Source organism: Ammospiza nelsoni, chromosome 6 (assembly GCF_027579445.1).
Source record: "Ammospiza nelsoni isolate bAmmNel1 chromosome 6, bAmmNel1.pri, whole genome shotgun sequence".
Taxonomy (NCBI): Eukaryota; Metazoa; Chordata; class Aves; order Passeriformes; family Passerellidae; genus Ammospiza; species Ammospiza nelsoni.
In genome coordinates, this window is record NC_080638.1 from 28332728 (window position 1) to 28356893 (window position 24166).

At 40.0% G+C, this 24166-nt stretch overlaps 2 protein-coding genes across 2 annotated transcripts in view; both read right to left on the bottom strand.

The window, feature by feature from the left end:
- LOC132074286 (cytosolic phospholipase A2 epsilon-like) overlaps positions 1 to 14674 on the bottom strand; it is a 29048-nt gene extending 14374 nt beyond the window's left edge. The window contains exons 1-9 of the mRNA XM_059473987.1: positions 14658 to 14674; positions 12933 to 13033; positions 12313 to 12420; positions 10699 to 10771; positions 3038 to 3174; positions 2604 to 2735; positions 2231 to 2271; positions 1358 to 1400; positions 733 to 796 (exon numbers count right to left, since the gene is read on the bottom strand). Of these exons, the coding sequence (XP_059329970.1) occupies positions 733 to 796; positions 1358 to 1400; positions 2231 to 2271; positions 2604 to 2735; positions 3038 to 3174; positions 10699 to 10771; positions 12313 to 12339 (517 nt within the window). The 5' untranslated portion in view covers positions 12340 to 12420; positions 12933 to 13033; positions 14658 to 14674. The remainder of the gene's footprint in view (positions 1 to 732; positions 797 to 1357; positions 1401 to 2230; positions 2272 to 2603; positions 2736 to 3037; positions 3175 to 10698; positions 10772 to 12312; positions 12421 to 12932; positions 13034 to 14657) is intronic.
- Positions 14675 to 15549: 875 nt separating this feature from the next.
- Positions 15550 to 24166, bottom strand: part of LOC132074288 (cytosolic phospholipase A2 epsilon-like) — a 33007-nt gene continuing 24390 nt past the window's right edge. The window contains exons 13-21 of the mRNA XM_059473988.1: positions 23411 to 23547; positions 22043 to 22265; positions 21009 to 21123; positions 20136 to 20273; positions 19756 to 19863; positions 18753 to 18944; positions 18132 to 18301; positions 16933 to 17119; positions 15550 to 16066 (exon numbers count right to left, since the gene is read on the bottom strand). Coding sequence (XP_059329971.1) covers positions 15858 to 16066; positions 16933 to 17119; positions 18132 to 18301; positions 18753 to 18944; positions 19756 to 19863; positions 20136 to 20273; positions 21009 to 21123; positions 22043 to 22265; positions 23411 to 23547 — 1479 coding nt within the window. The 3' untranslated portion in view covers positions 15550 to 15857. The remainder of the gene's footprint in view (positions 16067 to 16932; positions 17120 to 18131; positions 18302 to 18752; positions 18945 to 19755; positions 19864 to 20135; positions 20274 to 21008; positions 21124 to 22042; positions 22266 to 23410; positions 23548 to 24166) is intronic.

The following is a 24166-nucleotide window of genomic DNA, read 5'->3' on the forward strand; positions in this document are numbered from 1 at the left end:
AAGGTTCAAGGTGAAATATATTCTGTAAAGCTACACAGTCCAAAGTATATAGTCAGCTTTCAAAAGAATTACCTCACTAAAACATTTTCAGTCACATCTAGCAAACTTTTTCTCTGAACTCAACTGGATCATCCAGGTGCTTAAGCAGTGTGCTAGATTGGGGTCATCATGAGATGTTAGAAGAAGATAGTTGAAAAATCGAGTAGGAGGCACACAGCTCCACAAGTATGGGCTTGACATGGCAGTGATACACTGCTTTAAGTGTTCAGTAAATGTCTTTCTCAATATACTGTGTCTTGTGTTTCACCCAGTGGCATGTCTTATGTTGTTACACCTAAAGTATTCTATGAAGTTAGGAGGTAAAAGAGGCCCAATTCTCATTCTGCCCATTACTTTGTCCCAGAATCCAGAGACAACAGGATTTACTTCAAGTATAGGACCCAAAAAACCTCAATTCCTTGCACAAATGCTTTGGAAAATTGTAAACATCTGGCAAGGTGTCACTAAAGAGGAAAATATTTTGTGGGGAAATTAGACCACATGCTCATGTCACCAAATTCAGGAATAATCAGAATATTTTTGATCAACTACAACCATCTCCACAGGCCACTGGCATCAGTGAGATTTTGTGTTGCATCCTAAATAATTTTAAGACCAGCATATTCAAGTGTGAAACACGGAGCGCTTCTGCCATTAAGTGGCATTTGCTCTGTAAGTCAGTGAAAGGCTCACCCATAGTGTCCTTCCTCAGCCTCCCATCGTTCACCTGCACGTCCAAACAGGAAACCTCACGGGACTGAAAGAGACAGCAGGGCAAGAGACAAAGGCACTCACTGTCAGCAGAGCTCGACCTCATCTACTACACTCGACCCATGCCCACAGGGCCTTGGGGCACAGACCTCAGGGGAGAGGGGGTGCCAGCCTGTAAACTCACTACCAGGTCTAGGGAGATGGGATTGGACTTCCCCATAGGAAATAACAATGCACAGAGATGAGGAAAGACAAGGGATCTGCTCGCTCTGTCTGCAGGAATGGCCCTGCAAGGGCCTGCGGGAGGATCAGCCACAGGAGAAGGCTCTCCAAACAGGGTGCCCAGCTCTCCCCGGGCAGAGGGAGGCATGTCATACCCCTGAGCCCAGCTCAGTTTAGGCAGAGGTAAGCACTGACAGTCTTCACTGCTCTAAGCTCTTCCCAGTGTGAACTGGGACCACATGGGACAGCCAATGCCAACACCAGCTGTGTTGTGTTGGACTTGGTCAGTGCCTCCATGCCATCACAATGGCCTGGTACCTTTAACACCAGCTTTGCAACAAGCATTCCCATACAGAAGGGAAAAGGAGTATGAAATAAAAATTACCACTAGAACGCCATTAGTAATAATGTTTTCAGGAGGATCTGGACTGAAAGACAAAATGGAAAACAATCAATTCAAAACCAGCACATTCATATTTTTCTCTTTTACTGACTCTTCTTTAAGCATTATTTCATTATCTTTTAAAGATAAAGTCTATCTTTGAACAGGCAGCACAGATAAACAGAATCAGAAATTCCACATGCATATTCAATCCAATTTGTCTCTCACAGGTTAGTCTGAATTTTGCAACATTTGTGGACATCCACCAAACAGAGAAGTTCCTCAGTGTATTAGAGAGGATAATTTTCTGACACACTGAAGACAATGTACACAGATGGCATAATCACACTGTTGCCCAAAATTGTTCAGTTCAAACTGTAGAATCAGAGCTAAAAATTTGCTGAATTCATCCAACATGTCATAAAAAAGGGGGGGGAAATACCATTTGCCTTAAAAATCAGCAGCACAAGGACTGATCGACATGTTTATTCTTTCTATAAACTGTACAGTCAGCAAAGAAACAGAAAAAAAACCTAGTTATGACAGAGCAAACATCTGGGATCTCACAGTAAAGAGGGGAAACTTAAAACTTCCTCCTATGTAGAATGTGCCTTTCAGCTTGATGAACAGCTGCCATCAGGGATATCTCTATGCTCCCACTAGCACCTGTACTTGCTTCTCTGTGTGTCTGGATGCCCAGTGTAGATGCATGCATACCAGGCACCATCATGCATTCTTTCTTCATTAAACACTGTACCCAAAGTTACCTTCTGTTCTATTCAGATGTTGGCAGTGTTAGGGGGCTGCAAGTGTGAACTAATTTGTAGCAGTACCCCTGTGTTTCCATCTTACACTTCCAGCTTTCGTCTTACACACCTGCTCTCCATTGTGAATTCAACCTCCAGCTCCTCTTTTCCCTGCAAAAGAAAATTAAGGTAGTCACAACAGCTTGGTATCCTGTGGAGAGAGATACCCTACAGGAATCTGTGCCCTTCAGCGGTCTCTATAAACCTTTTGTTGCTTCACATGCCACAGACCTAATTTTCTTCACGTTGTACCTGAAATACTTCTAGTATCGTATACTCCTAGCATCTTATCCACTAGTGTAGGCCTTGCAGGACAAATGGAATCCATACTGCAGGGCCTCTTGGTGACTGCTCCCCCCTGCTCTCTCTTGGCATGTTCTCCACACAAGCATATTCTCACCTGACCACACCCTCTTTACTTTGTCTTTGAATTTTATCCATACCTGTGGATTCAGCTGGAAACTTAGTTGAATGTTTTCTCCAAGCTGGATTTTGGAGACATCAAAGAAAACAGTGAGGAGATGGTCATCTTCAGTTACTTTGTCCTCATCACAAACTTTAAGCTCCAGAATGTTCTGGGGAAAACAAAAAATAAATATGAAGGGTTTAACAAATATAACATGCTACAGATATTTAATTTTAGCAGTAGGACCTTGGAAAAGAATGAAAAAATAGAAATATTGCAGTTTCTCTCTGTGTACTCTATTGACTGTGCGGGCAGATACAGTCTTAGCAAACCATCAAAATATAAATAAGTACAGTAAGAGAGTATGGATACTGCACAAAGGATCTCAGAAGGACCTCAGAGGGGAAGGACTATATGGTGTGCATGGTATCTAGTAAGAATAGCTGTTGGAGGTGTCTGGAGCAGTCTTACCTTAACCTGGCTCTGAATGGTGAAGTGGAAGGTCTCGTTCCATGTTGGGTTCTTGCTGTTCTGGACAGTCTTGGTGCGGAACTGCTGCACTGAAGCTGTTGGCAGGCTCAGGCTCACATAGCAATCAGACTGACTTACTGTTGAAGACAGGAAAAGCAGGAAAGCAATGGTCCAGTGCAACAATCTAGTCCCCTGTAAGGTGGGCATTTTTAATCTCTGTACACAAAGAAATACATAGAATTCAGGCCTGGCATTAACTAAGATACCATCAAGCTGCTGCTAGAAAACCATCTTGCTTTACTATTGTGTAGGCCTGTGAGTGTGTTCTTCTTAAGAACTACTATTTTAGAAGTCCCGTGGAAAAAAAAGTAAACAATCAAAATACTCAGTTGTGTTGCTGAAGAGCCATCCATACACACAGGGGCACACACAGAGTAGCCTCACAGGGCTGGCCACCGTGGACATTAGCAGGTGTGACAGGGGCTGCACATGGACAGAGACCAGCTCCTACACACTGGACTTCCACAGGCAAGCATGAACATGCCTTTCTATGTCCAGAGTAGGTCTGGCTGTAAGTTCTGTCCTGTCCACTTCCTGAGCATCCTTTCTTTCCTCTAGGACGTCTGGCTGCCAGCACAGAGGAGGCAAGAGTTTGTTTCATTTAAGGTTCCCATGAAGCCAAATTTCTGTCACAGAAGGCACATCTTCTACCAAGGCACCTAATTTCAGTCTGCTTTTTTCCCTTATGAAAGTTAAAAAATGAAACACTCAGGAACAGAGTTTTTAAAGAAAATATAAAAAAAATTCAAGAAAAGAAGATTAATCACCTGTGGAGAAGAAAATATTGAATTTAATCTTCTCTAAAGATTATAGGAAAGGCATTGAAGTGTCAAACAGTTTGATGGATGACATTTGCTTTGAGAAGCAGCTGTACTGGGGCAGAGTTTTCAGCAATAAAGCTGTGTTTAAAAAAATGTATTGCCTAATGTCACCATTTTCACCTACATCTCTGTGCCTCAGCCAGAGTGGCAAAGGTATTTGCAACACTTCATGTACAGGTGGAAGCTTGTCTGTTCTTCCCAGCCCAGAATGAGCTGACATTGCTTCTTTGCACAAAATTGCATTGCTCTGCTGTTTCCATTTGGGGCATGTACAGGTCGTAAAGTTCACCTGTTAATTTTAATATTTCCAGATGTAGTGAGGGCAGCTTCAGTGTTTTTATTTTCCTTTCTCTGCTGAAGTGGCCACTTGTAAAGTGCAGCTTCCCACCTGAACTCCACGTAGGAGCTTTTAGTTGGAAGGAGTGGTTAGCAGCAGTCTGCAGGGCTTGCATCATCAACAAGCACTTTCATTCTGAAGTCAGAATAATCTACTGACAAATATATTTGTCATCATTATTAGGAAATGAAAAAGCAAGCATGAATCATTAGATTAACAATCTTGTGGACCCACACTCAAAAGTCAGGGATGGTCTCCCTACAGAACATGATCTCTTAGTTACAGACAAGAACCTACACAAGTGCCAAAGATAGCATGGGGAACATTTCCATAAATGCCAATCCCATTAGTAGATTTATGTTTCCTCTTTTTGTGATACCACATACTCAGGCATTCCTGCCATCACATAGCAGACACACCTTCATCTGAACAGCATCTGAATAGGCCTAACTCCTGTCACCCTTCATTTTACTATCAGACTTGACTTTGGGAAATGAAAAATAATTTACTTGACTCCCCATGTGTACCTCACTAATTAACAAAATCCACCTTTTTTCTGTCCCTGATTTCTCTGAGGCTTAAGTCATGTTTTCTGAGTAACTCTGAAGGAAAGAAGAGTAACTTTGACTGATGAAATAGTTTTTGTATCTATTAAGATATTTGATTTCTAAAAACACCATCAAAACACATAACAATCTAATAATTCTAAAACTCCCAAAATTCTGTGTGCATAAGGAAATGTCCCTACAAAAATCTTTTTTGGCACTTGGGAAGCCCTGACCCATATTAGCACAGATTGCTGTTGGCTCACGTCACCACTAGGAGAAGGATCAGAAGGATCCAAATGGGTAAGTCTATGGGTAAACCAAAGTTTATTTCATTGACATTTCCCAATTAGTAACACATGCTCTGATTTCATCTGTTGCAAAGAATGCAGTAGTATTTTGAAACTCCATTAATTATTTCTTGTCTGTAAGTGGTCACTGTCTGCTACTGCACTGTATCATCCACCTTTGAGAAATAACTACCTGTCAGACAGCAGAGCCCTGACTTCTCATTTAATCTCTGACTTTCCCTGGGAGATTTCTGACAGCCACTAAACAAGCGTGCTTCCCCCTTCCCATATGCAAAATGCATTTGGTGATGCCTTTTGCACTTCAGAAGTGTCCTCTGTAACCTAATTACCTCTTGTTTATAAATTATTTTCCAGCTGTTAAGAGGGAGGCATTTACAACACCCAGAAAACTTTTTTACACATACTGGACACCTCAGGCTGGTGTTCTGCCTGACCACCTCCAGTTATAAGCAGGTGTGTGTGTGTGAGAAATGGCACTCCACAGCCCGTCCTGTGCCCTGCCTGGGGGTCTCACTGCAATATCCCTCTGCCTTTGCATGCACACACACAAGGCTCACACTGCCAGCCACGTGCGAGCAAACCCCCAGCACCCTGTGCGTCAGCCTAACCAACACCTAACTACAGCAACCGAGCTCTGACAGGATACACACAGCGCAGCATCACACCAGGGACCTCTCGGGTCCCTCCCCTCCACCATGACACATCCACAGCTGTCAAACATGCTTGGGATGGCAGCCATGGTATTCCTGTGGGGCAATATCCGGCCAAAAGAAGGTGTGGCAGCAGGTATTTATGAAAGCATGGTCTCCTTGTCCACTTATTACACTAAGTGTCTAATTATCTTCCAGGATAATAGCAGGCAGGACTGGATCTTAATTGTGTGTAGGAAGCATTGCAACAACATGACCCATGCTAAAAACACCATAGCCACAGCCCCATGCTGCATCCCAAACAGCAGGACACCCACACATCTGGCTCAAGCTGAAATCTCACCTGCCTCGTTGAGAGCTCAAATTTAAGCAGGGCTCTACCAAATGTTTTCTTTTTAATTACATCTCCTTTTTTAATGTTAACAGCTGCAAGCTTCAGCCCATCTGTAATCTGGGCAGAAGCCTCAAGCATCCTTCTCCTTATGGACTGCCTTTAGCTCCTCACTGTTTCTGGGAGGTAGATTTTTCATGATACTTAAGGTTTAATTTTTTCTGATTGTGCTGCTAAAAGGACCTGAACCAAGAAAGTGGTCTCAAACCCTGTTTGCCCAGAGCATCTCCTTGACCTGGTCTCCCTGCACTTGGATCCAGTCAGGTCACAAAATATAAGCTATCAATACCAGGGGAGAGGAGCATTTTTCTTCATTTTGTCCCACTTCATAGCTGAGTAGGTACCTGGCTAAGGGCAGGGGAACAAGTCAGCAGCACTGTCTTCCAGAGGGCAAAATACTAGATAATTGATGGCATTGAAACTTTTAATACCATCTTTTACATAGGAATGTGGGCTACTTCTGTGGCCTTCCAGAAGGCAATTTACAGGCAGCCTTATCAGAATTTGTTCTGTCCAAGGAGATCAGTTCCTGTCCCCAGGGAGCATTCAGTATTCATCTTGTAATAGGTAAACTTAAAGAAAAAGCTTTCGCACTTTCTCCCACCTTCCCCTTAACTATGGGTGGAGCACCCTACAAGTATCCCTAAAACTATACTTATGTAATATCATTTACATCCCTCTTTTAAACACTCCTTTGTTGAGATATTGCTAAACAACCTTGCTTGTTTGTCTTTATCACGCCACATCCTCTGATTTTATAATCATATTTCATGCAGCACCTAGAACAATAGGCTGCTAGTGTGTAGTTGCCAGTGCTTAAATGGTGAAGTAAGTAATAAATAACAATGAAACAATAACAATAGTGCAAGAGCAGAACACCAGAGGAAGTCTACATGTTCCTGCAATAAATATCATGGTAGAACACAGTTCCTCAAACAATAATGTATTTTACATACTATAATTTTTTCCTGGATCTCAAGGGACTTTAACATGAATTGATCTCATATGTGGCAGAATTGCTACTGCAATTCTGTAAAAAAAGTTTTGTTGAAAATATAAAATATACTTAGTTGTTTTATAAAATATAGTACCCAAATTTGTGTTATATAAAAGAAATCCAAAACTTGAAGTTTCCAAAATTAAAAAGCATAGTTAAAATAAAAACCTATAAAAGCTTAGAAAAATATAATTTTCTTACTAAGAAAATAATGAATAATATTTTTAACTCTATACTGGTCAAGGTCCATTTAGCCAAGGGCCCACATTCAATGTCCACTGAGGGGTCTTGGGCATTTGCAGAAAGCAGAGAACGATGGTTTAAAATTCCTCCACTTACCATCCCCATGCAGTAGCCTACTTTCACATTGTTTAACCCTTAACACTTTGCTTCTTTGCTTTTCCATTTGTTAACTCCACTTAAAGACTTAATTTCTCTGCAGCATCTTGGTTTTTAGTCCCCTTGCCCACTTTTTTTTTTGGAAGGACCTTTAGTCTTATCAAGGATGGACATCATGCCTCACATTTATAAATGGGTGTCTAAGGAAAGTGTAAGAGAGAAAATATAATTTACTGCTCTCTCAGTCCTCACAATTTATGATATATAGACTTCCTGAGCCTACTTTAACTGGATTTCTTTTTTCTTCTATGAACTTGTCCAGACTCTGCCTGCAACCTGCATAAGCTTTGGCATTCGTGGTGTCCTGCCATGGGGAACTCCCAAGCTGAAGCACATGCTGTAAAAGCCATGTCCTCCTGTTTGTCCTGGAGCTATCGTGGTTGCCCAAGGTGAGCAGCTGATCTTGAAATTTGCAAAATCTCAGGAGACAAAGCTGTGCATTTCAGGGTGGGTTGGGTTGGTGCACATCCAAGGCTTACCCCATTAGGGAATCAGGATGCTGGCGGGGGACACACCCAAATCTGGGAACTGGCAAGCAATCACAGGTCCAGGAATATCAAGAAGCCCAATGGGCCTGATGAGCTTGTGGGTGTGCTCAGTGAGAAAGGGGAACGTGAAGAACACAAACAAGGCACTAAATTCACATGTGTTATTAATGATATCAGATATGCATTAATACACAAGTGGAAATTTGTGTTATAAATTACACACTAAGGGATCAGTGGGAAGGGTGCACTAAAAAGATTCGGGGTTTAAAAAGCAAAAGGAAACCCTTTAAATTGTCTTAGTTAAAAATACTCTCTTATGCACTGAACTCCTATTAAAGGTCTTTTACTATCTATTCCATAAGAAATGGTAGTGAGGTTTTGAGATTCTCTTGTTATGGATTGATTTTCCCATCTCTATTACCTAGAAAACAGAGCAGATAGATAAATAATAAAGTTAACCTGCAGCACCAGGTTGAGAGACCTTTTAAGCACTGGATGACTATTAAATAAAATGATCTGAAAACTCTACAGAAACCTAGTGCAAGGTTAGGCACAATTGGCAAGAGATTGAAGAAGCCAATTTAAAATGTCAAAAATCAGTAAGGTGAATTAAAAGTAGGTGACACTTGCAATCTTGCTCTATCTATAAAACTTTGCAAGAAATAGAAAGTTATAAAAACAGGGCTGAGAAAATGAAGAATGAGAAAAAGTGTTAAGAAAATGGTCCTATGAGAAGTCCACTTTGCTGGTGATGGAGGACATGTGCTTCTGAGTTTGTAAGACTGTGTCAAGCTAATCTCTAGAGAATTGTAAAGATGACTGAATCAACTCAAAAATACTCCCCTGGTTTTACACAAACCAGCAAAATTTTGTTTGCATTTTTTTATCTCAAGAATCCCATTTGCTGCTTCTCAGTGGAAGTCCTATAAAGTTATGGACATGCAATTTGCATTAGCTTTTACATTGTTAGAAAAACTAAGCAGAGGTTAAATTAATTCATTTAAGCTTTTGAAATATAGGTTTATTTTATATTATACAGAGCCTGTCATTGAACTCTGTGACTTCTGTATGTCTGGCTGCATAGAAAATATGTCCTCAAACAGTTTAAATGCAAATCTTTCTGATAAATACAGCTAAAAATCTTCACACTCTGTAAAATTAAATGTTACTGGAAATAAGCAGCTGTCAGTCAAAACGAGATTTAACATTTAAATATATAAGCAAGGCAGTGCTACCTGACTGGTATGATTTTCTTTTCCTACACAATGAACATCCAAAACAAATATTCACCTTTTGCAAGTGTGTGTCCTCGTTTTTTTGTGCAAAATTTTTTCCCCTCCAAAATCACCTCTCACACAAACTTCTCCTTTATAAAGCTCTATGGGGTGGTGGGACATGGCTTGGACTGGGAAGCAGAAAAGGCTGAGCATTTCACTCCCTGTCCCATGCCCTAGAAACTTTCTAATATTAAATAGGACACCATCAAAACAAACTCCACTCAGAAAAAAAAAACCAATCAGCCTAAGGATGAAAATGAAAAGCATTGATCTAGATGAGAAAAAGGTTGAAAGGAATGTTGGTCAGCTCATTGTCATGCAGCCCTCTTAATAGAACATAATTATATAAGGGAGATATCTAAGCGTTGCAATTTTTCCACACCTCTTTTTTCAGCTCAGTGTGCATGTTTGTACATTCAAATAGGTTTTAGCTGTAGGAATGGATTTTTCTCCAGACTATAACTGACGTTCAAATATGCTTTCCATGCTGTAGAAGTAGTCTAGTCAGAAGGTTCATATAGATTCTTATTCCCCATACATTCATCAGCAACAAAGCATCTTACTGCTCTTCACTAAAAATCAGAATGAAAAATTCTTCTTCACATATCTTTGGTCTTTGTACAAACTGTTGCAGAACTTGAAGCAAATAATGTTGGAAAGGCACAAAAACATCTTGTCCGGGATCTTATTAAGTGAACAACTTTAGCTTTGTCCTGCTCATATAGAAACTTTCTGCATTCAGACCTTTCTATGTGTATAAATGAACAGATGCAGGACAATCAGCCCTCGTCTCAGACAGGAGGACATGGTTGTCATTCAAGCCATTTTTTTTAATGTTTCGCAGTTCAGATATTTATGGACCCTTAATAAATATTTGCATAACTGTAATTCTTGGGCAGTTTGTAAAAGTTTTTAAGAATAGAAAAAGCTAACTGTGAGCCATGCCTATTGCTGAATGAAATTTGATAATCCATAAGAGGTACCAAATGTGCAGCTCTGAGCTCACATCAAATATTCTTTGATAGGCCCAGGGTTACACAGGGTGGACATTTCTGTAAGACGGAACCATGGAAAGAAAGCTCTTATTGCAATCTTTCCTATGAATAAAAGAACATTTATTTGCAGATTCAAATATGAAATATTTTATGCAATCTGTGCAAACATGTTCTGCATTACAACTGGTGGCTAGACTTCAGTGTTATATGGACAAAGTTATAAGAAATACAATGTCTTCTAACTGTGTTGCCTCATCTTCAGCATACCAGGATGACACATCTTCTATCTCTCTCCTTTTAAATGTAGTCTGTAGTGTTTGTGTCACTTGATATATTCAGAGTAGTTTTACAAGCATGAGGATGCTCCAGGGGTATAGCCAAGATACTCACACAAGTCTGCTTTCCTGGCATTTTTCATCTGTATTATTTTTACAGTGAGCAAGTTGCATGGAGATGGTTCTGTCTGTTGAAAAGCACACAAAATGCATGGCATGAGAATGCAAAAAAGGAAGAACAGAAGTATAGCATGAGATAGAATTGAATTAGTGTTTCAGTTCCAAGCAACAGCATTTCTGAACTGAGGTTCCTCCTTGTGCATTGCTTTCTTCCCAGAAGGTTTGTAGCCAAGTGTGACCACAGACCAGACCTCTGACATCCTCCCTTGTCCATTCTGAGAACACTTGTGGTAAACCTTCAGCTTGAGGTATCTGACTCTTACAACCCAATCTCATAGACAGGGGTGATAAAGAACCTTGCTGTGTTATTAATACAGCTGACACACATCTTGGTCTGAGAAAATTCACAGGATGTCATATATATCCATTATATTTCACAACAAACAGCAAACAATCTAGCAGGGCAGGAATTAGTAACAATATCACGATGTAATGATGCTGCACATCAGTTGATTTTTAGCTACGTAATTACATTCTTATGTCTGATATAGAGACAGAAGTGATGGCTTTTAAAAAATGAGGACCTGGAAAGGGCCTTCCAGAGACTATCCCAAACTTCTCAGGAGGAGTGAGTGAAAGGCACAACTCTGTAGTTAATTACTTCTCTGTGAATAATTCAGCTCACTCAATCTTCCTTTAAGCAAAGCTGTGAGGAATGTATCAAAGGAAATGTTTGCAGCTTTCGGTACTTAAAGGGGACTTTTAAACAAGAGGGAGAGTGACTTTTTCCACAGCTAGTTATACGATGAGAAGGGATGGTTTTAAACCAAAAAAGATATTTTGATCAGAAATTAGAAAGAAATTCTTTACTCAGAGGTGCTGAGGCACTGGAACACTTTGCCCAGAGGAGTTGTGGGTGCCCCATCCCTGGAAGTGTTCAAGGCCAGGTTGGATGGGGCCTTGAGCAGCCTGGGGTAGTGGGTGATATCCCTCCCCCTGGGGCTGAGGTTGGAGCTAGATGATTTTTTAAGATTCCTTCCAAACCAAGCCTTTTTATTATTTTGGGAAACCACCTAAACCTAAAGGTGGTTACCAAAAGACACTTAAACCTGTGAGGAAACAGCACACTACCTACAGAGCAGGGAGTATCACTGCAACAAATACATAGATCAGTATATAACAGTACATTACCATTCATTCCCTTACGCCCAAAAACTGCCACACTTTTAAAGAGAGCTATATTAAACATCTCATATAGTATTAGTTTCCTTACTTTCCCTATGCATTCATTGACATTAGTGATAACTCCTTATTTTTCCTCTGTGCGTTGTTTTGCCTAGCCCAGTTAGGTGGAAGCAAAAAGGTATTTTTTAAAATTAATTAGGAATCTCCAAAACAATAAATTACTACATCAATAAAGTTTTTGCATTCCTGAAGGCCAAAACACAAAGTAGTCACAAAACCCAGTCAGAAGGAAACCCTGCTTCGCTCAGGATAATTCTCAGAGCTGAAGATACAAGAGGCGAAACATCCCCTCCTGGAGCAGGGCCCCTCTGCCCCCAAGGCAGCCTTCTCAGCCCATTGCTCAGCTCCTCTTGCCTTTTCTTACCTGGCTCTTGCTGTAGAACAGCCCCATTGTGGTCCTTTCCCGTCGGAGCCAGGTGTGAAACGTGCTAGTGGATGGCTCTGAAGGAGCCTCCGGCAGGCAGCTCCTGTGCTTTAAGCGGCCAGGAGCCGGCAGGCAGGTGTGTGAGTGCCTGACTCAGCGCAGCCTCACCCCGCCACCGCCACCTGAGCAATCCCGGCTCCTCCTCCTCTTCCTCATCCTCTCTGCCCGGGAGCGGAGCACGGGGTGCGCACCTGCACCAAAGCCCCTGCCTCTGGCGCTGCAGAAGGGAGGTCTCTGCACTTATTGTGAGAGGGAAATGAAGACTGAAAAGTGATTTTTCCCTTCAAGGTTACAGGCACTGGACAAATGGCTTACACTTTTAAGCATCCTCATCGCTTTTTTGAGGAGACCACAGTGCTCTTGCCCACAGGTGAGCTGTCAACCTGCAGTCCCTTGTGGGGTAGTGACTGGCGGCAGCCAGGGACCAGGACTTTGGCCAAGGGCATCCAAACGGACCAATGTGCATACAAAAGCCTTTTTATAGCTTTCATTGCTTTTAGGGAGTCCATGTTCTTTGCTTAAAGACACATATGAAAGAAACTGTGTCATCTCCATCTTACCTTCCATTTTGCTCTGTTCAGGCAGTAAATTGTCTTTCAGCCAAGCAGATGTTGCAGTGACAAATATTGCATGAAACAATTCCCCAAATCACCTGTGGAACCTGTGAGAGAGTTTGCCTTGTAAGAAAAAGTTTTAAAAGCTCAGTTTCTCAGAAATGTTGTAACTTTGTGCATCTGAGTTAGGATGCTTCATTGAGCGACCTCTAAGAGGATATATTTGGGAAAATGAAAAAAATGTTGACATCAATGTTAATTACTCCTCACGTTCTCACATACTCTTTGTGTCTTCACATTTATAAGACTTCACTGCACAGGACTCTACACAGCATGTGAGGTGGTCCCTGCCTCATTGAGGGAGTAGACAAAATTAGTACACAAGAAGTAAAAAAAATGGGAGTTTGGATTTTGGTTTTGTCTTTTTAAAATCATCCTTGCTATTGTAAAAATTAACAGATCAATCAATTTCAAAATAATCTCATTTCACTTTGCAATTAATTGAGAACCCATTGATAAAGGTAACTTCAATGACATGACATAATTTTATTTCCTAAAATATTTGGCACTTTAATACATTCTAACCTAAGAACTAGATGTCACCCAGACAAATTTTGAACACATTAAGAATGGGTAACTAACAGATCACAGAAGCAGCAGTAAAAGGAAGTCAACCCAAAAGGAAAATATTCCTAAAGAGATGGCAAAAGCTCGATTACAAGCCTGCATGTTTTTATCAGTCATCCTGAATATCTTGAAATTAAAAATTTTATATATATATATAAAAACAATCACTATTAGTACTCTGTTTCAAAAAGACAATTTTGAAACACTGGGGAAACTGAAGAGCTTGAGAGTAGTAGGAACTCTCAGAGAGGGAAAAGCAGGTTTCGTGTCAGCCAGCAGGACACAAAAGCAGCATTAATCAGTTTCAGCCTGCATATTGCACTTTGCTGGTTTTTTTCCATCCTGTTGTTGAGCAAGTTTCCCCTGTAAAACAGATTGAAACATCCTCCATCCTACTTTGTTTCATTTCCAGAGAAAAGGTCTAGGAAACCATGAGAGTAAACTGAAAGATATCTCTAGAAAGAGCCCAGAAGCATCCCATGAACTAACTATTCTAGTGTACTGAAGCAGAACCAAAATTACAGCTGCCTCACACTTGGAGGGACAATAATCTAGATTTAAACATACAATATTGTACCTGAAATCAGGGTTACATTGTGCTCTTTCAAGAGTTTCAGGTATATGAACACAATGAACATGCTCATAAGTGAAAAACATTGCCCTCTCATTCTCCCCCTCCACAAAAATGGCTCTTCGATGGCCCATCAGCTGGTTAATTTTTTAGGAATAAATCAAATAATCCTATTCTACCATTTATTACCTAGAACTTCATTCTATACTAAATAAATTGTCATTTCTGAAGATAGTCAAAACTATCCTGATCTCAACACTAATTCTGCCCTGCTGACTGTCTGAATTTCCTCACAACAGTGGAAATTTTTATTAACAAAAGGAAGCTAATCCAAAACATTTTCTGAGCTCCTGTGACTAATCTCTTCATGAATCACAGCTCCACAGTGCAAGGCTGATGTTGTGAAAGACTGAACTTGTGATCAGCCTGTTAGAGAGCTGTGAGAGGAGTCTTGGCAACCACTGTCTGCAAAGACCATTCTCCTGTAAGTGTTGTTATCATATTGTTGTTATCATATATCTAGAGTCCCATACCTTGTGGGTGGTTTTCTCACACACAGCTCTTCACAGAAGTGTTATTCCTGCTTCTTCATCAGGGCTCCTCCAAGGCTCTCCCTGACTGGCCAACCCACACCCTTTTATCCCAGTTATCTTCATTGGCCACAGCTGCCGCCCAGTTAAGGACATCACAGCTGCAGCCCATTTAGAACAACTAAGATCGGGGCAAGGCCACTTATAAATACATATATTTTACTGAGACTCATAGGCCACTTATACAATGCATATATTTCACTATGGCTCAAAGGCCACCTATACAATACATACTAAGATTCAATGGCCACCTATATGTAAGTGTTGAACAGGTGTGAAAGCTATGAAAGGGTCTCTTGCATTGCCCTATTCTGCACAAACAGCCAGCAGCCACTTCCCATCTTATGAAACACTGAGAGAAATCACAAGGTCATCCTTCAGGAACAGTGAAGGCAGGTAAAAATGAGTGAGACAGGACAATCAGCAGAAACTCCAAGAGAAAAGAGAAGGAAAATTGGGCAATACGTCCACTGCTTAGGCTAAATCTAAATGGGTCTGGGAACGGCAGCTCAAAGAGGACATGTTTGATCTTCTGAAACAAAGATGATCTAATTCAGGGGTAATTCTTTATTGATGGTGAAAATTGTATAAATTTTAACAACACTGATACTAACTTCAGAAAATTATTTTCAAAGACTTGTGAAGACAGTTAAATAAAAATCTCATAGTGGACAGACAATCAAATCAGAGATGACAACCTTCAATAATTAAATAAGCAAGACCAGCCCAATTAATTAGTTACTTACAAAAAAATTACAATTCAAGGGATTGTTGCCCTGCCACACAGAAAACACACCATATAAATACTCTTTTGATACAAATTTTAATAGGCCACATAATTCATTATTATCTTCCACAACATTATAATAATTTATAGTGAATATATGTAACAATTAGTAATGTAACTTGGTAAAAAAACTAAAAACAAATTTACTGCTTTGAAGTTTGTTTTGGATTAAACCACTGGTAAATTCCAATCTGTTTTTCTGAAGAGCCATGTAAATAGGGTGGAGTCCAGAATGTCCTTAGGATGATGTGATTTCCACTGCAAATATCACTGACAAGAATCAAACATCTTGACCTCACCAAAACACAGACAACCCAAGAAATACCACATGAAAGACTGAAGGTAGTGTGTGGTGGCTAAAAATTCCTCTGCTTCCTCCGTGCCACGGCCAAGCGCAAGGCCTGAATAATCAACTTCTCATTGTTCAGGATGTTGTAATCTGTCAGTTTCACCAGTTTGTCAAAATTCTCTTCACTGAAACACACCTCTCTTGTTGTAAATGGGGAGAGGATGCTGGAGACATCAACTTTGCCTTCAGCCATCTCTTCAGGACTCCTTTCCACACCTAAGGGGACAAACCACAGGGAGATGCACCAAGAAGGTTTTATTGCAGTATGTGGCTCCTATCAGTATTTACATAATCACAGGTAAAAAAGGGAGACTTGGAAGGAAAGATATAATTTGCCAGAGGCAAGTAAAAGTACTGTGCTAGTAGCACTGTATTCTTCAGCCTCTGGATCAAGCCTCTGTCCAAATATGATTTTACATCATTTGACATTTACATCACTCAAACAGCTCGAAATTAGAAGAACATTAGCAGCAGAAATGCTAGACCACTGCTGGGACAACATAGACTTTTTTACCCAGCTAGAAAAGCACAAGCAAAAAGGAAACCAGATACTCTTATACTAGATAAAATAATAGCCACCTCACTGAAAGATCAGGAGAAATAATTGCACTCAGACAGAGGACATAATTCAATTAAAATCAAAGATCTCTGCCCACTCAAACCTCAATCTCAGAGATTACTTTTAAATATGTGAAAAAAAACTTGAATGAATGGGTTTCACACCAAAACCATCAGAAGGTTATTCCTTGTCTTTGCAAACAGCAGTGCATGACAAGTCCATGTCTGTAGAGAAAAACATCTTGTTTTCAGAACCTACCCCTCAAGGTGTAGAAGTATCAGAATTTTTGCTTTCATACTACCTCTAGTAGTTCTTGTGAAATAAGTGCCTGTGCTTTAAGAAAGATTCTGTAGTTCATATAGTTCAGATGTCCTGAGAAAGAGCAGTTATTTTTTTCAGTAATGAGACCCATGCTGGCATTGGAAAGGTCAGAGATGACAGTGACAGACACATTAGATATGAAATTGAAAGAATTCACTAGGAAAACAACTTTTTATTAAAATTACTATCACAGATGACTCACCAGGAGCTTTATATTTCTTGTAAGTGTCATTTACTAGGGGAAAGAAAAGCACTGTTGGAGCTTGTGGACTGTCAGCCTTTTCAAACACATAGCACTCCTTCAAGTTTTCCCTATCTTCCTCACTTATCTCAATTTTGGGAAATGGAATTTCTTGCTCTGAGAAGTACTTCGCAATCTGATCCAGAGGCTGGATGAAAGAAAAAATATATATATAAAATTATTACAAACAATGAAAAGTAATACAGAGACCTGGATATTTTAAACTGCAGCAGCTAAAATGAATATCCCAAGGTTTGACTCTCCCTCTGGCAAGATATTAAATTTCAGATGGAAACAATCATAACCACACCAGACATTGCAGCTTATCTTATTTTCCACACTGCTTTAGGCAAAACAAGAAAGCAGTCACTGTCTCTGAACTTGAAAATTAATCCAAAACCCACAGATCTGATTTATGATCCCATTGAAAGAGGTGCAAAAGGGGAAGGAAAAGAAACTACAAGAATGGTGAAGAAACACATCAGTCCAGATTAGTCTTCATCATTGTCTTGAATTTTTCATTATTTACCACTTTCCCAGTCTTTCTGTTCTCTGCATAATTGGTGTTCCTTGATAATGACTCCCTATTAATAAATACACTTATCAACATATCTTGTGACCTCATAAAAAAACTTTAACAGTTATATTTACTATAAACCTATGTTTGTTTTTGTATTATTATCATTATACATGCAACACTATTATATTATTTCAAATTATGAATCAATCTGGCATTAGCTGCTACATTTCCATAGGACTGGTATGAGATATAAAGGCCAAGACAAGTTTTCTCATTTAGTCTGTTAAAATATTTTCAGGACTTTCCATTGCCTTTGTAGTTTGTTCAGTACAAAGATAACCAATATCAGTAGAAGAGTTTCAGACTACTCCATCAGTTTATAATATAATCCAGAATATAATCCATCAGTTTTTAAAAGCTATTGGATCCACTGCAGTGAAGATCTTGATGATTTTGAAATGCCTATATCCATCATCATCTTCTAATATCCTTCTTAGTTACTGAGAAATCAATTGCCTAATGATCTAAATAATAAATTAGATATAATAATAATAATGTAATTCACATTCCAGTACTGACAATTGGCAGAGACCAAAAGGACATGAAGGAAAACGATTTCAGATATCATGGCTTTTCTTACCAGTGTTTGGGACCCTCCGCTGTAATTCAAATGCAGGAGAACATCGACCTCCCTGTTTGATCTCAAAAGTGGTGGGTAGCTGGTATTAATGAAAAAGCCAGTATCAACCAGGGAGAGGTCACTGTCTGCTGTTTCCATCAGTTTATTTGGGAAGGAGTCTATCACTGTGTCTGAAACAAAATTATTTCTCATTACTACAAATAAAACGCAAGAATGGATTTCTCCTCTGAAGGAAGGTAAAGAAGAAATAATCAAGAATTTTGTCCTCACTCTAGCTGTACTTATTTACAGGAGTAAGTGACATGCTACTGTTTTTTCCCTCCCCCTTCCTGAGCACCTCATGCTGCTTCAGCCCTAGAGGGGTGATCTCTCGTGCTGTCTTAGGCTGAGCTCACTTTATCCACAGGAACATAATCCCCAGACAGGCAGGTATAATTTTGCTCTTCAACACCCCTCACCAAAACTGAAATGCTGTTCAAATCTGGCTTTCATGTTTTCCATTTTTAAAGGGAGAAGTGGCATTTCAGAAGTCAGTCTCAGCTCTTTGTTGGAAATCCTAAGTGAGTTCTTAAACCTAAACCTTCTTAGAATATTACTGAAAAGCATGCTGGTTTACTGTGCCTTTCCAGGTAGAAAATCCTTCACTCTCCAAGTACTTGTTATGCAGCTGGAAGCCTCTGATAAAATTGGGATACTGTGCAATGGTTGGGCGTCCTGTTAAGACATCTCGCAGAGTGGAGGAGAAGACACTCGAGGGAGTGAAAAGACATGTGTCTACTTCATAGGGATTCACAGACAGAAAGGGTTCTTCTGCTGCAAGATGGAAAGAAGACATTTTAAGTTTAGGATAATTTTCTGAAATGACTACTATTTTGAAAAATTGAGTGACTAATAACGACAGGTATCATCTTCCCCCACTCCAAAGTTAATCAAACATCATTATAAGCCCTTAAGGTCTATGCCACCAAATAAAATTCAGCATTAGACAGTGAATTAAATGACCAGCTACCTGCAGGCAGCAGGCTGCCAGGCAGCAAGGATCACCTTCCACTCTAAGCTGCCTCAAATGATGCCCACCTCTACTGTAGTGTGTGGTGGAGGAGAGAGAGCAGTCTCAAAATATACAGGAGACCTGTCAACAGGACACCTTCAAAATGCATGTGAGTGTCACCCAGCCTCAGCATCAAGTAAATTAGGAGACCAGTCACTACAGGTTCCCTGTGCAATTAACAGCAAGAGCAAGATTTCCCCGTGGGTAGTTCAGTGGAGAAATCAGCCCTCTGCAAGAGCCATTTCTCTACCATGTTATTACTGGCCAAGGAGAACCATATCCTAATTTATCAATCTCAAGATGTGTTTTTGATACAACATGATTTCTATACATCTGAAAGAGACATGATTTCTATACATCTGAAAGAGACCTTCAGGAAAAGGTACAGCTTTTACACAACTTTTCCAAAGAAGAGCAATTTAGTTTTAAATGAAGCAGAAAAAAATTCTTAGTTGTCATCTCTGCTTTTCTTTCCTCATCTTTTACTCTCTGACAGCATTTCTTTATGCATTAGACATCTTCACAAAACATAAACAATATATACCAGTGGTGCAAAAAAATTTAAAATCTCACCTATATCTTTTACTCTGTCTCTGGTCCATCTGCACCAGAAATCTTCTGAATCAGCAGCCAAATTCCAGACATACATCACATCTATGGAAAATATACTACTCCACATGCCTATAACAGGAAAGAGGAATAGAAGCTGATTGATGGAGTGGCCTCGGAAGAATCTTAATTGATACATACCTTCAGTTCTTCCCATTGGATACTTCCTTTCTGTCTGTACAGATGCCTTTGTGGGCATACTTCATGAGTACATCCTTGCTAGTGCAAACTCACACCTGCTCAACCTGTCTGCCGGTGTATTCCCAGTGATGTCCACCACAGACCATGTGCTCACCCTTACCAGCTCTCTCCAGTAGACCACCTTTCCCCAAGGCAACATTCACCTTGCATATAGCAGATCCGGGTCTCTGAGAGCTTCTTCACCATCCTTCCCATAAAGAATTGACTTCCAAAGTGCTCTGCACGAATAGATGCTCCGTACTTCAGCAGACCAACTTCATAAGGAGTGAACTCTAGCCACTCTATGGCAACAACAGCCAGACCATGAAAAGGCAACATGTTAGACATGTTAGATGATACTAAACAGAAGAGTTCCAGGAAGCAAACCCAGTGAGAAAGACACTGGCTAGTTCACAGCATGGCATTCACCAGCCATGGCTGTATCTGTATTGCCGACAGTACTGATGCCATGAGGTCCTTCCACACTGAGGCAGGGCAGTTCCAGGCTGTGACAGAGCAACCTCCAGAAGAAAAAGCCGTGGTCTGAATGAAACCACAGGCATTCCCTTAACAGACTTAATCTTACCCCAAAATATGTGTTGCTCATGCATAACTTGTTGCCTTTAGAGCTCTAGGGACAGAGAGCTTTGCATTCACTTGGTGTCATGTTCTTAGCTGCTCATGTTAAATGCTGTGCAAACTAATAGAGGAAATAGTGATTTACCTGACATTGGTCCCAAAAATTCAAAACCTTTTCTTTAATTGTTCAAAATAAGACCAAATGGAACCATATAAGAATTTGTTTCATTCCAAGGCTTTTATGATAGGATAAATTGTGACTTTGACATCTTGAATTTTTTTTTTTTTTTTTTAGTTTTGGCCACTATAATCTGAAAATTTATTGACTTTTGAGCAGGGTTTATTTGCAATTAAAATGAAAATACAATTGCATTATTAAAGCTGTTTATATCCACATCATCTTAGTTTAGACCATTTAAATTATAAATTTGTTAAGAAATGTAGATCATAACCATTACCTCTGAATGCCTGGGCACTATAGTTGGACTTGAGGTTGATGGCCACATAGATGGGCAATGGGTTCTGGCCATTATCCACTGCCTGACGCTGGTCCGAGAGTCTGTGCTCATCTTTCTGGTTTTGATTTAAAAGGGTAAATGGAATGAGGTGTAAAACAACTTGCATTTCAAATAATATAATATGAATTGTCAGCCCTATCCAGCCTTATCTAAGTTCTCCTTTCCATTCCCAGGTAACTGGATTGTTCCAAAAGTCATGGGATATTCCAAACTTGGCAAGTATCCCATAAGAAGCAGCTACACCCTATATGGGTTCTCAGATTTTGAGATATGCAGAGAAGTTGATTGTAGATTCAGTCAGGAAAAAAAAAAAACAAAACCAACAAGAAACCAGTTCCAGGAAAAATCATGCAGCTAAGTGAAAGGTAAAGTTCTTTCCTTGGCTAGGTCTTAGAAAAGAATTTTAAGATATTCTGCAAATATATACATATTCAAGAATATATGCTATTGCACATGACAATTTAAAACTTTATTGTATAAACTTCAACCAGAAGGAAACTGTTTAAGATACACTATTTTTAAATTAACAAAACTTCTTAAAACTGGGTACCATATTTAGAAAATGGTCTTTCTCACCATGTGAACCATATGCAGTCTATACCTAGGTCACTTTATAAATGCATATCATAATTTATGCTGGAGAAGCAAATTAATTCAAATTTTAAGTGCCTCTTATAGTCAGAACATTTTATGTCCAAAATGATTTATTTACAATTTGAAATACTTTTTCTCAGATACTTCTCTGTTTAAGGGGAAAGAACGCCTTTAACTGGTATGACATGGCTCCTTCAGTTCAAGGTCAAGCTCTCTTTAAATCTAGAGCAGTGTTTTAATAATGGAACTGAATATATCATATTTAATCAACTGCTAAACTAATTATTTGCATCAGTATTAGTGAATGACATGCGGGATTTATTTTCTTCTCCACTGTAGCTCTAGAAGCTCTGCAATTATGTGAAAGAAAGGAGCAATACCTTATCATGTAGCATGGATTCAATGACGAGACCCCAAAGGTCTATGAAAGAAGTGTTATGTCCTTCTTTAGTCCTCTCCATCAGGTCATTGTAATAGTACTTCAGACAATCCAAAGAAAAACAGCAGATCTTGGATTTGGTTACTTGCTTGCGAGCTTCCTTGATTGCATCCTCCAGATATTTTTGTGACCAATTAGCATCTTCATATAAGTTTGCCATGGTCCTGAAGAAATGTTAGTAGAAAATAATGAAAGAGGCATAATGCTGTGGTTTGCTTTCAGAAAACAGATGTGCAACCTATTTGCCTGTTTCTTAATTCTTATGGGGTTCACACTTAAAAAACACTCATTTCAGGAGCAAACAAAACCTCCAAGTTTTCCTGGTTTGGATGTTTTAAAATGGGCTCAAGAATTACCTTGAAATTCAAGGGAGAAAAGAAACCAAGACCCAAGGCTTTCAAATTCAAAGGTTCCACAAGTATTCATCTAATCTATTTCTTGGAAGGTAGGGAGTATTCTAGGGAGCAGTCACTACTACTCTGCTCTGGTCCTGCATTTGTTCCCATATATCTGCTAATGACTTCTGCCACCAAGAAAACTTGGCAGTTTTGGGCATGTCCTTGTATGACCATTCTTACTTGTCCCCTTGAAATCATAACACAGGTAGATTCAGATCTCCACATACATACAGAGAAGTTAAAAGAAAAACCTACCATTGAGGTTTGGACTTACATAAAAGTGACCCATAACTCAGTGAAAAAAAACTCTCCACTTCCAAACAGGTGTAGAGGAGTGGGGTACCTAGAACCTATTTGATTAAATACTTCAGTTATTTTAACTATGGCATCATCTGCTCTGTGCCCACTGGGAGAAGAGAGCACTTCACAACAAGCCACTGTATCTGCAGTCTCTCCAAGGTCAGTAACTTGATATCATTGGTTGGCCTTTTGTGACAATATTAATTCCTCTAGCCCCAAATACATCTTTTACCAGAGGGAGATGCACTGTAAATCCAAAATGGAAGTGAGAATAACCAGCAAATGGCAGGCATAAATTCTTCTTCCCATCTTTCTTCAATTTCCAGTCTAAAGACAAATTTATTGTATTTAGTCTAAGGTACAACTGATATAATATGAAAAGGGAATAGAGCATTTAGATGAAGATATTAGGCACAGACCGAGTCAGCGAGCTGACAAAAGCAGTTGATGAGTGTGATGATTGATGTCTTACTCAGTATGTTTTGCTTCCTTGCTCCAGGTGGACAGAGAGTGGGCAGAATAGAAATGCTTTCGCCTTGCTAAGTGCCATATAAGCTAACAGTATTGTACAGAGTCAACATATTGAAAAAGCTTGTTTGCATCCCTCTCACCATGTGGTACCCGATAAGCCCCCGATGTAGGAAATGCAGTCCAAGAGGTTGAGTTTCTGGAGGCCCAGCAGGCTGCCATACATCGCTGTGAGGGATCGCGTTCCGCCCCCGGTTGTTGTGATGGCCACCACTGGCACCTGGTCAACACAGCAAGGCAGAAGGAGCAAAAGCTGTGCATGAGTTAGACACAAACAGCCCTTACTGCAGAAATCAGATAACAGGTCACAGGCATTGATACAAGCAGGGATGCTACTTGGGATGGAAAGGATGTGATTGCTGCAGAAGGTTTGTTTGCCACCACCTGACTGCTGCAAGAAGGAAGGCTTATGTCTTACCCTCTCTGATGGGGTGAGAAGGTGTTTACTTAACATACAACTGGAAATCAACCTCACCACCCTGGAATTTTTCTCAAAGTGTATTATTAGCAGCTGTGACAGAAAACACACAGGATTTACCACACTGGTGCAGGTTAGGGATCCGTGATTCTGCCTCTAACAATGACCAGTGTCACACAGGAATGCGCAGCACCCTGTAATCAGCCAGACCACACAATAGCCAAAGTCTTCCTGGCCCCCGGCCATCAATTACTTTATGTCCTGAAGCACAGTCATTGATAGGGTTTCCCCCTCCATGAGCCAAGTGTAATTGAAAAGACAGACTATTCTTCTCCTTATCTTTTCCTGATCTAGTACACCCTCTGCTTCCGTTAGCAACCAGAGTGTGGATGCTTACACACCCCATGGAAAATGTCTATTT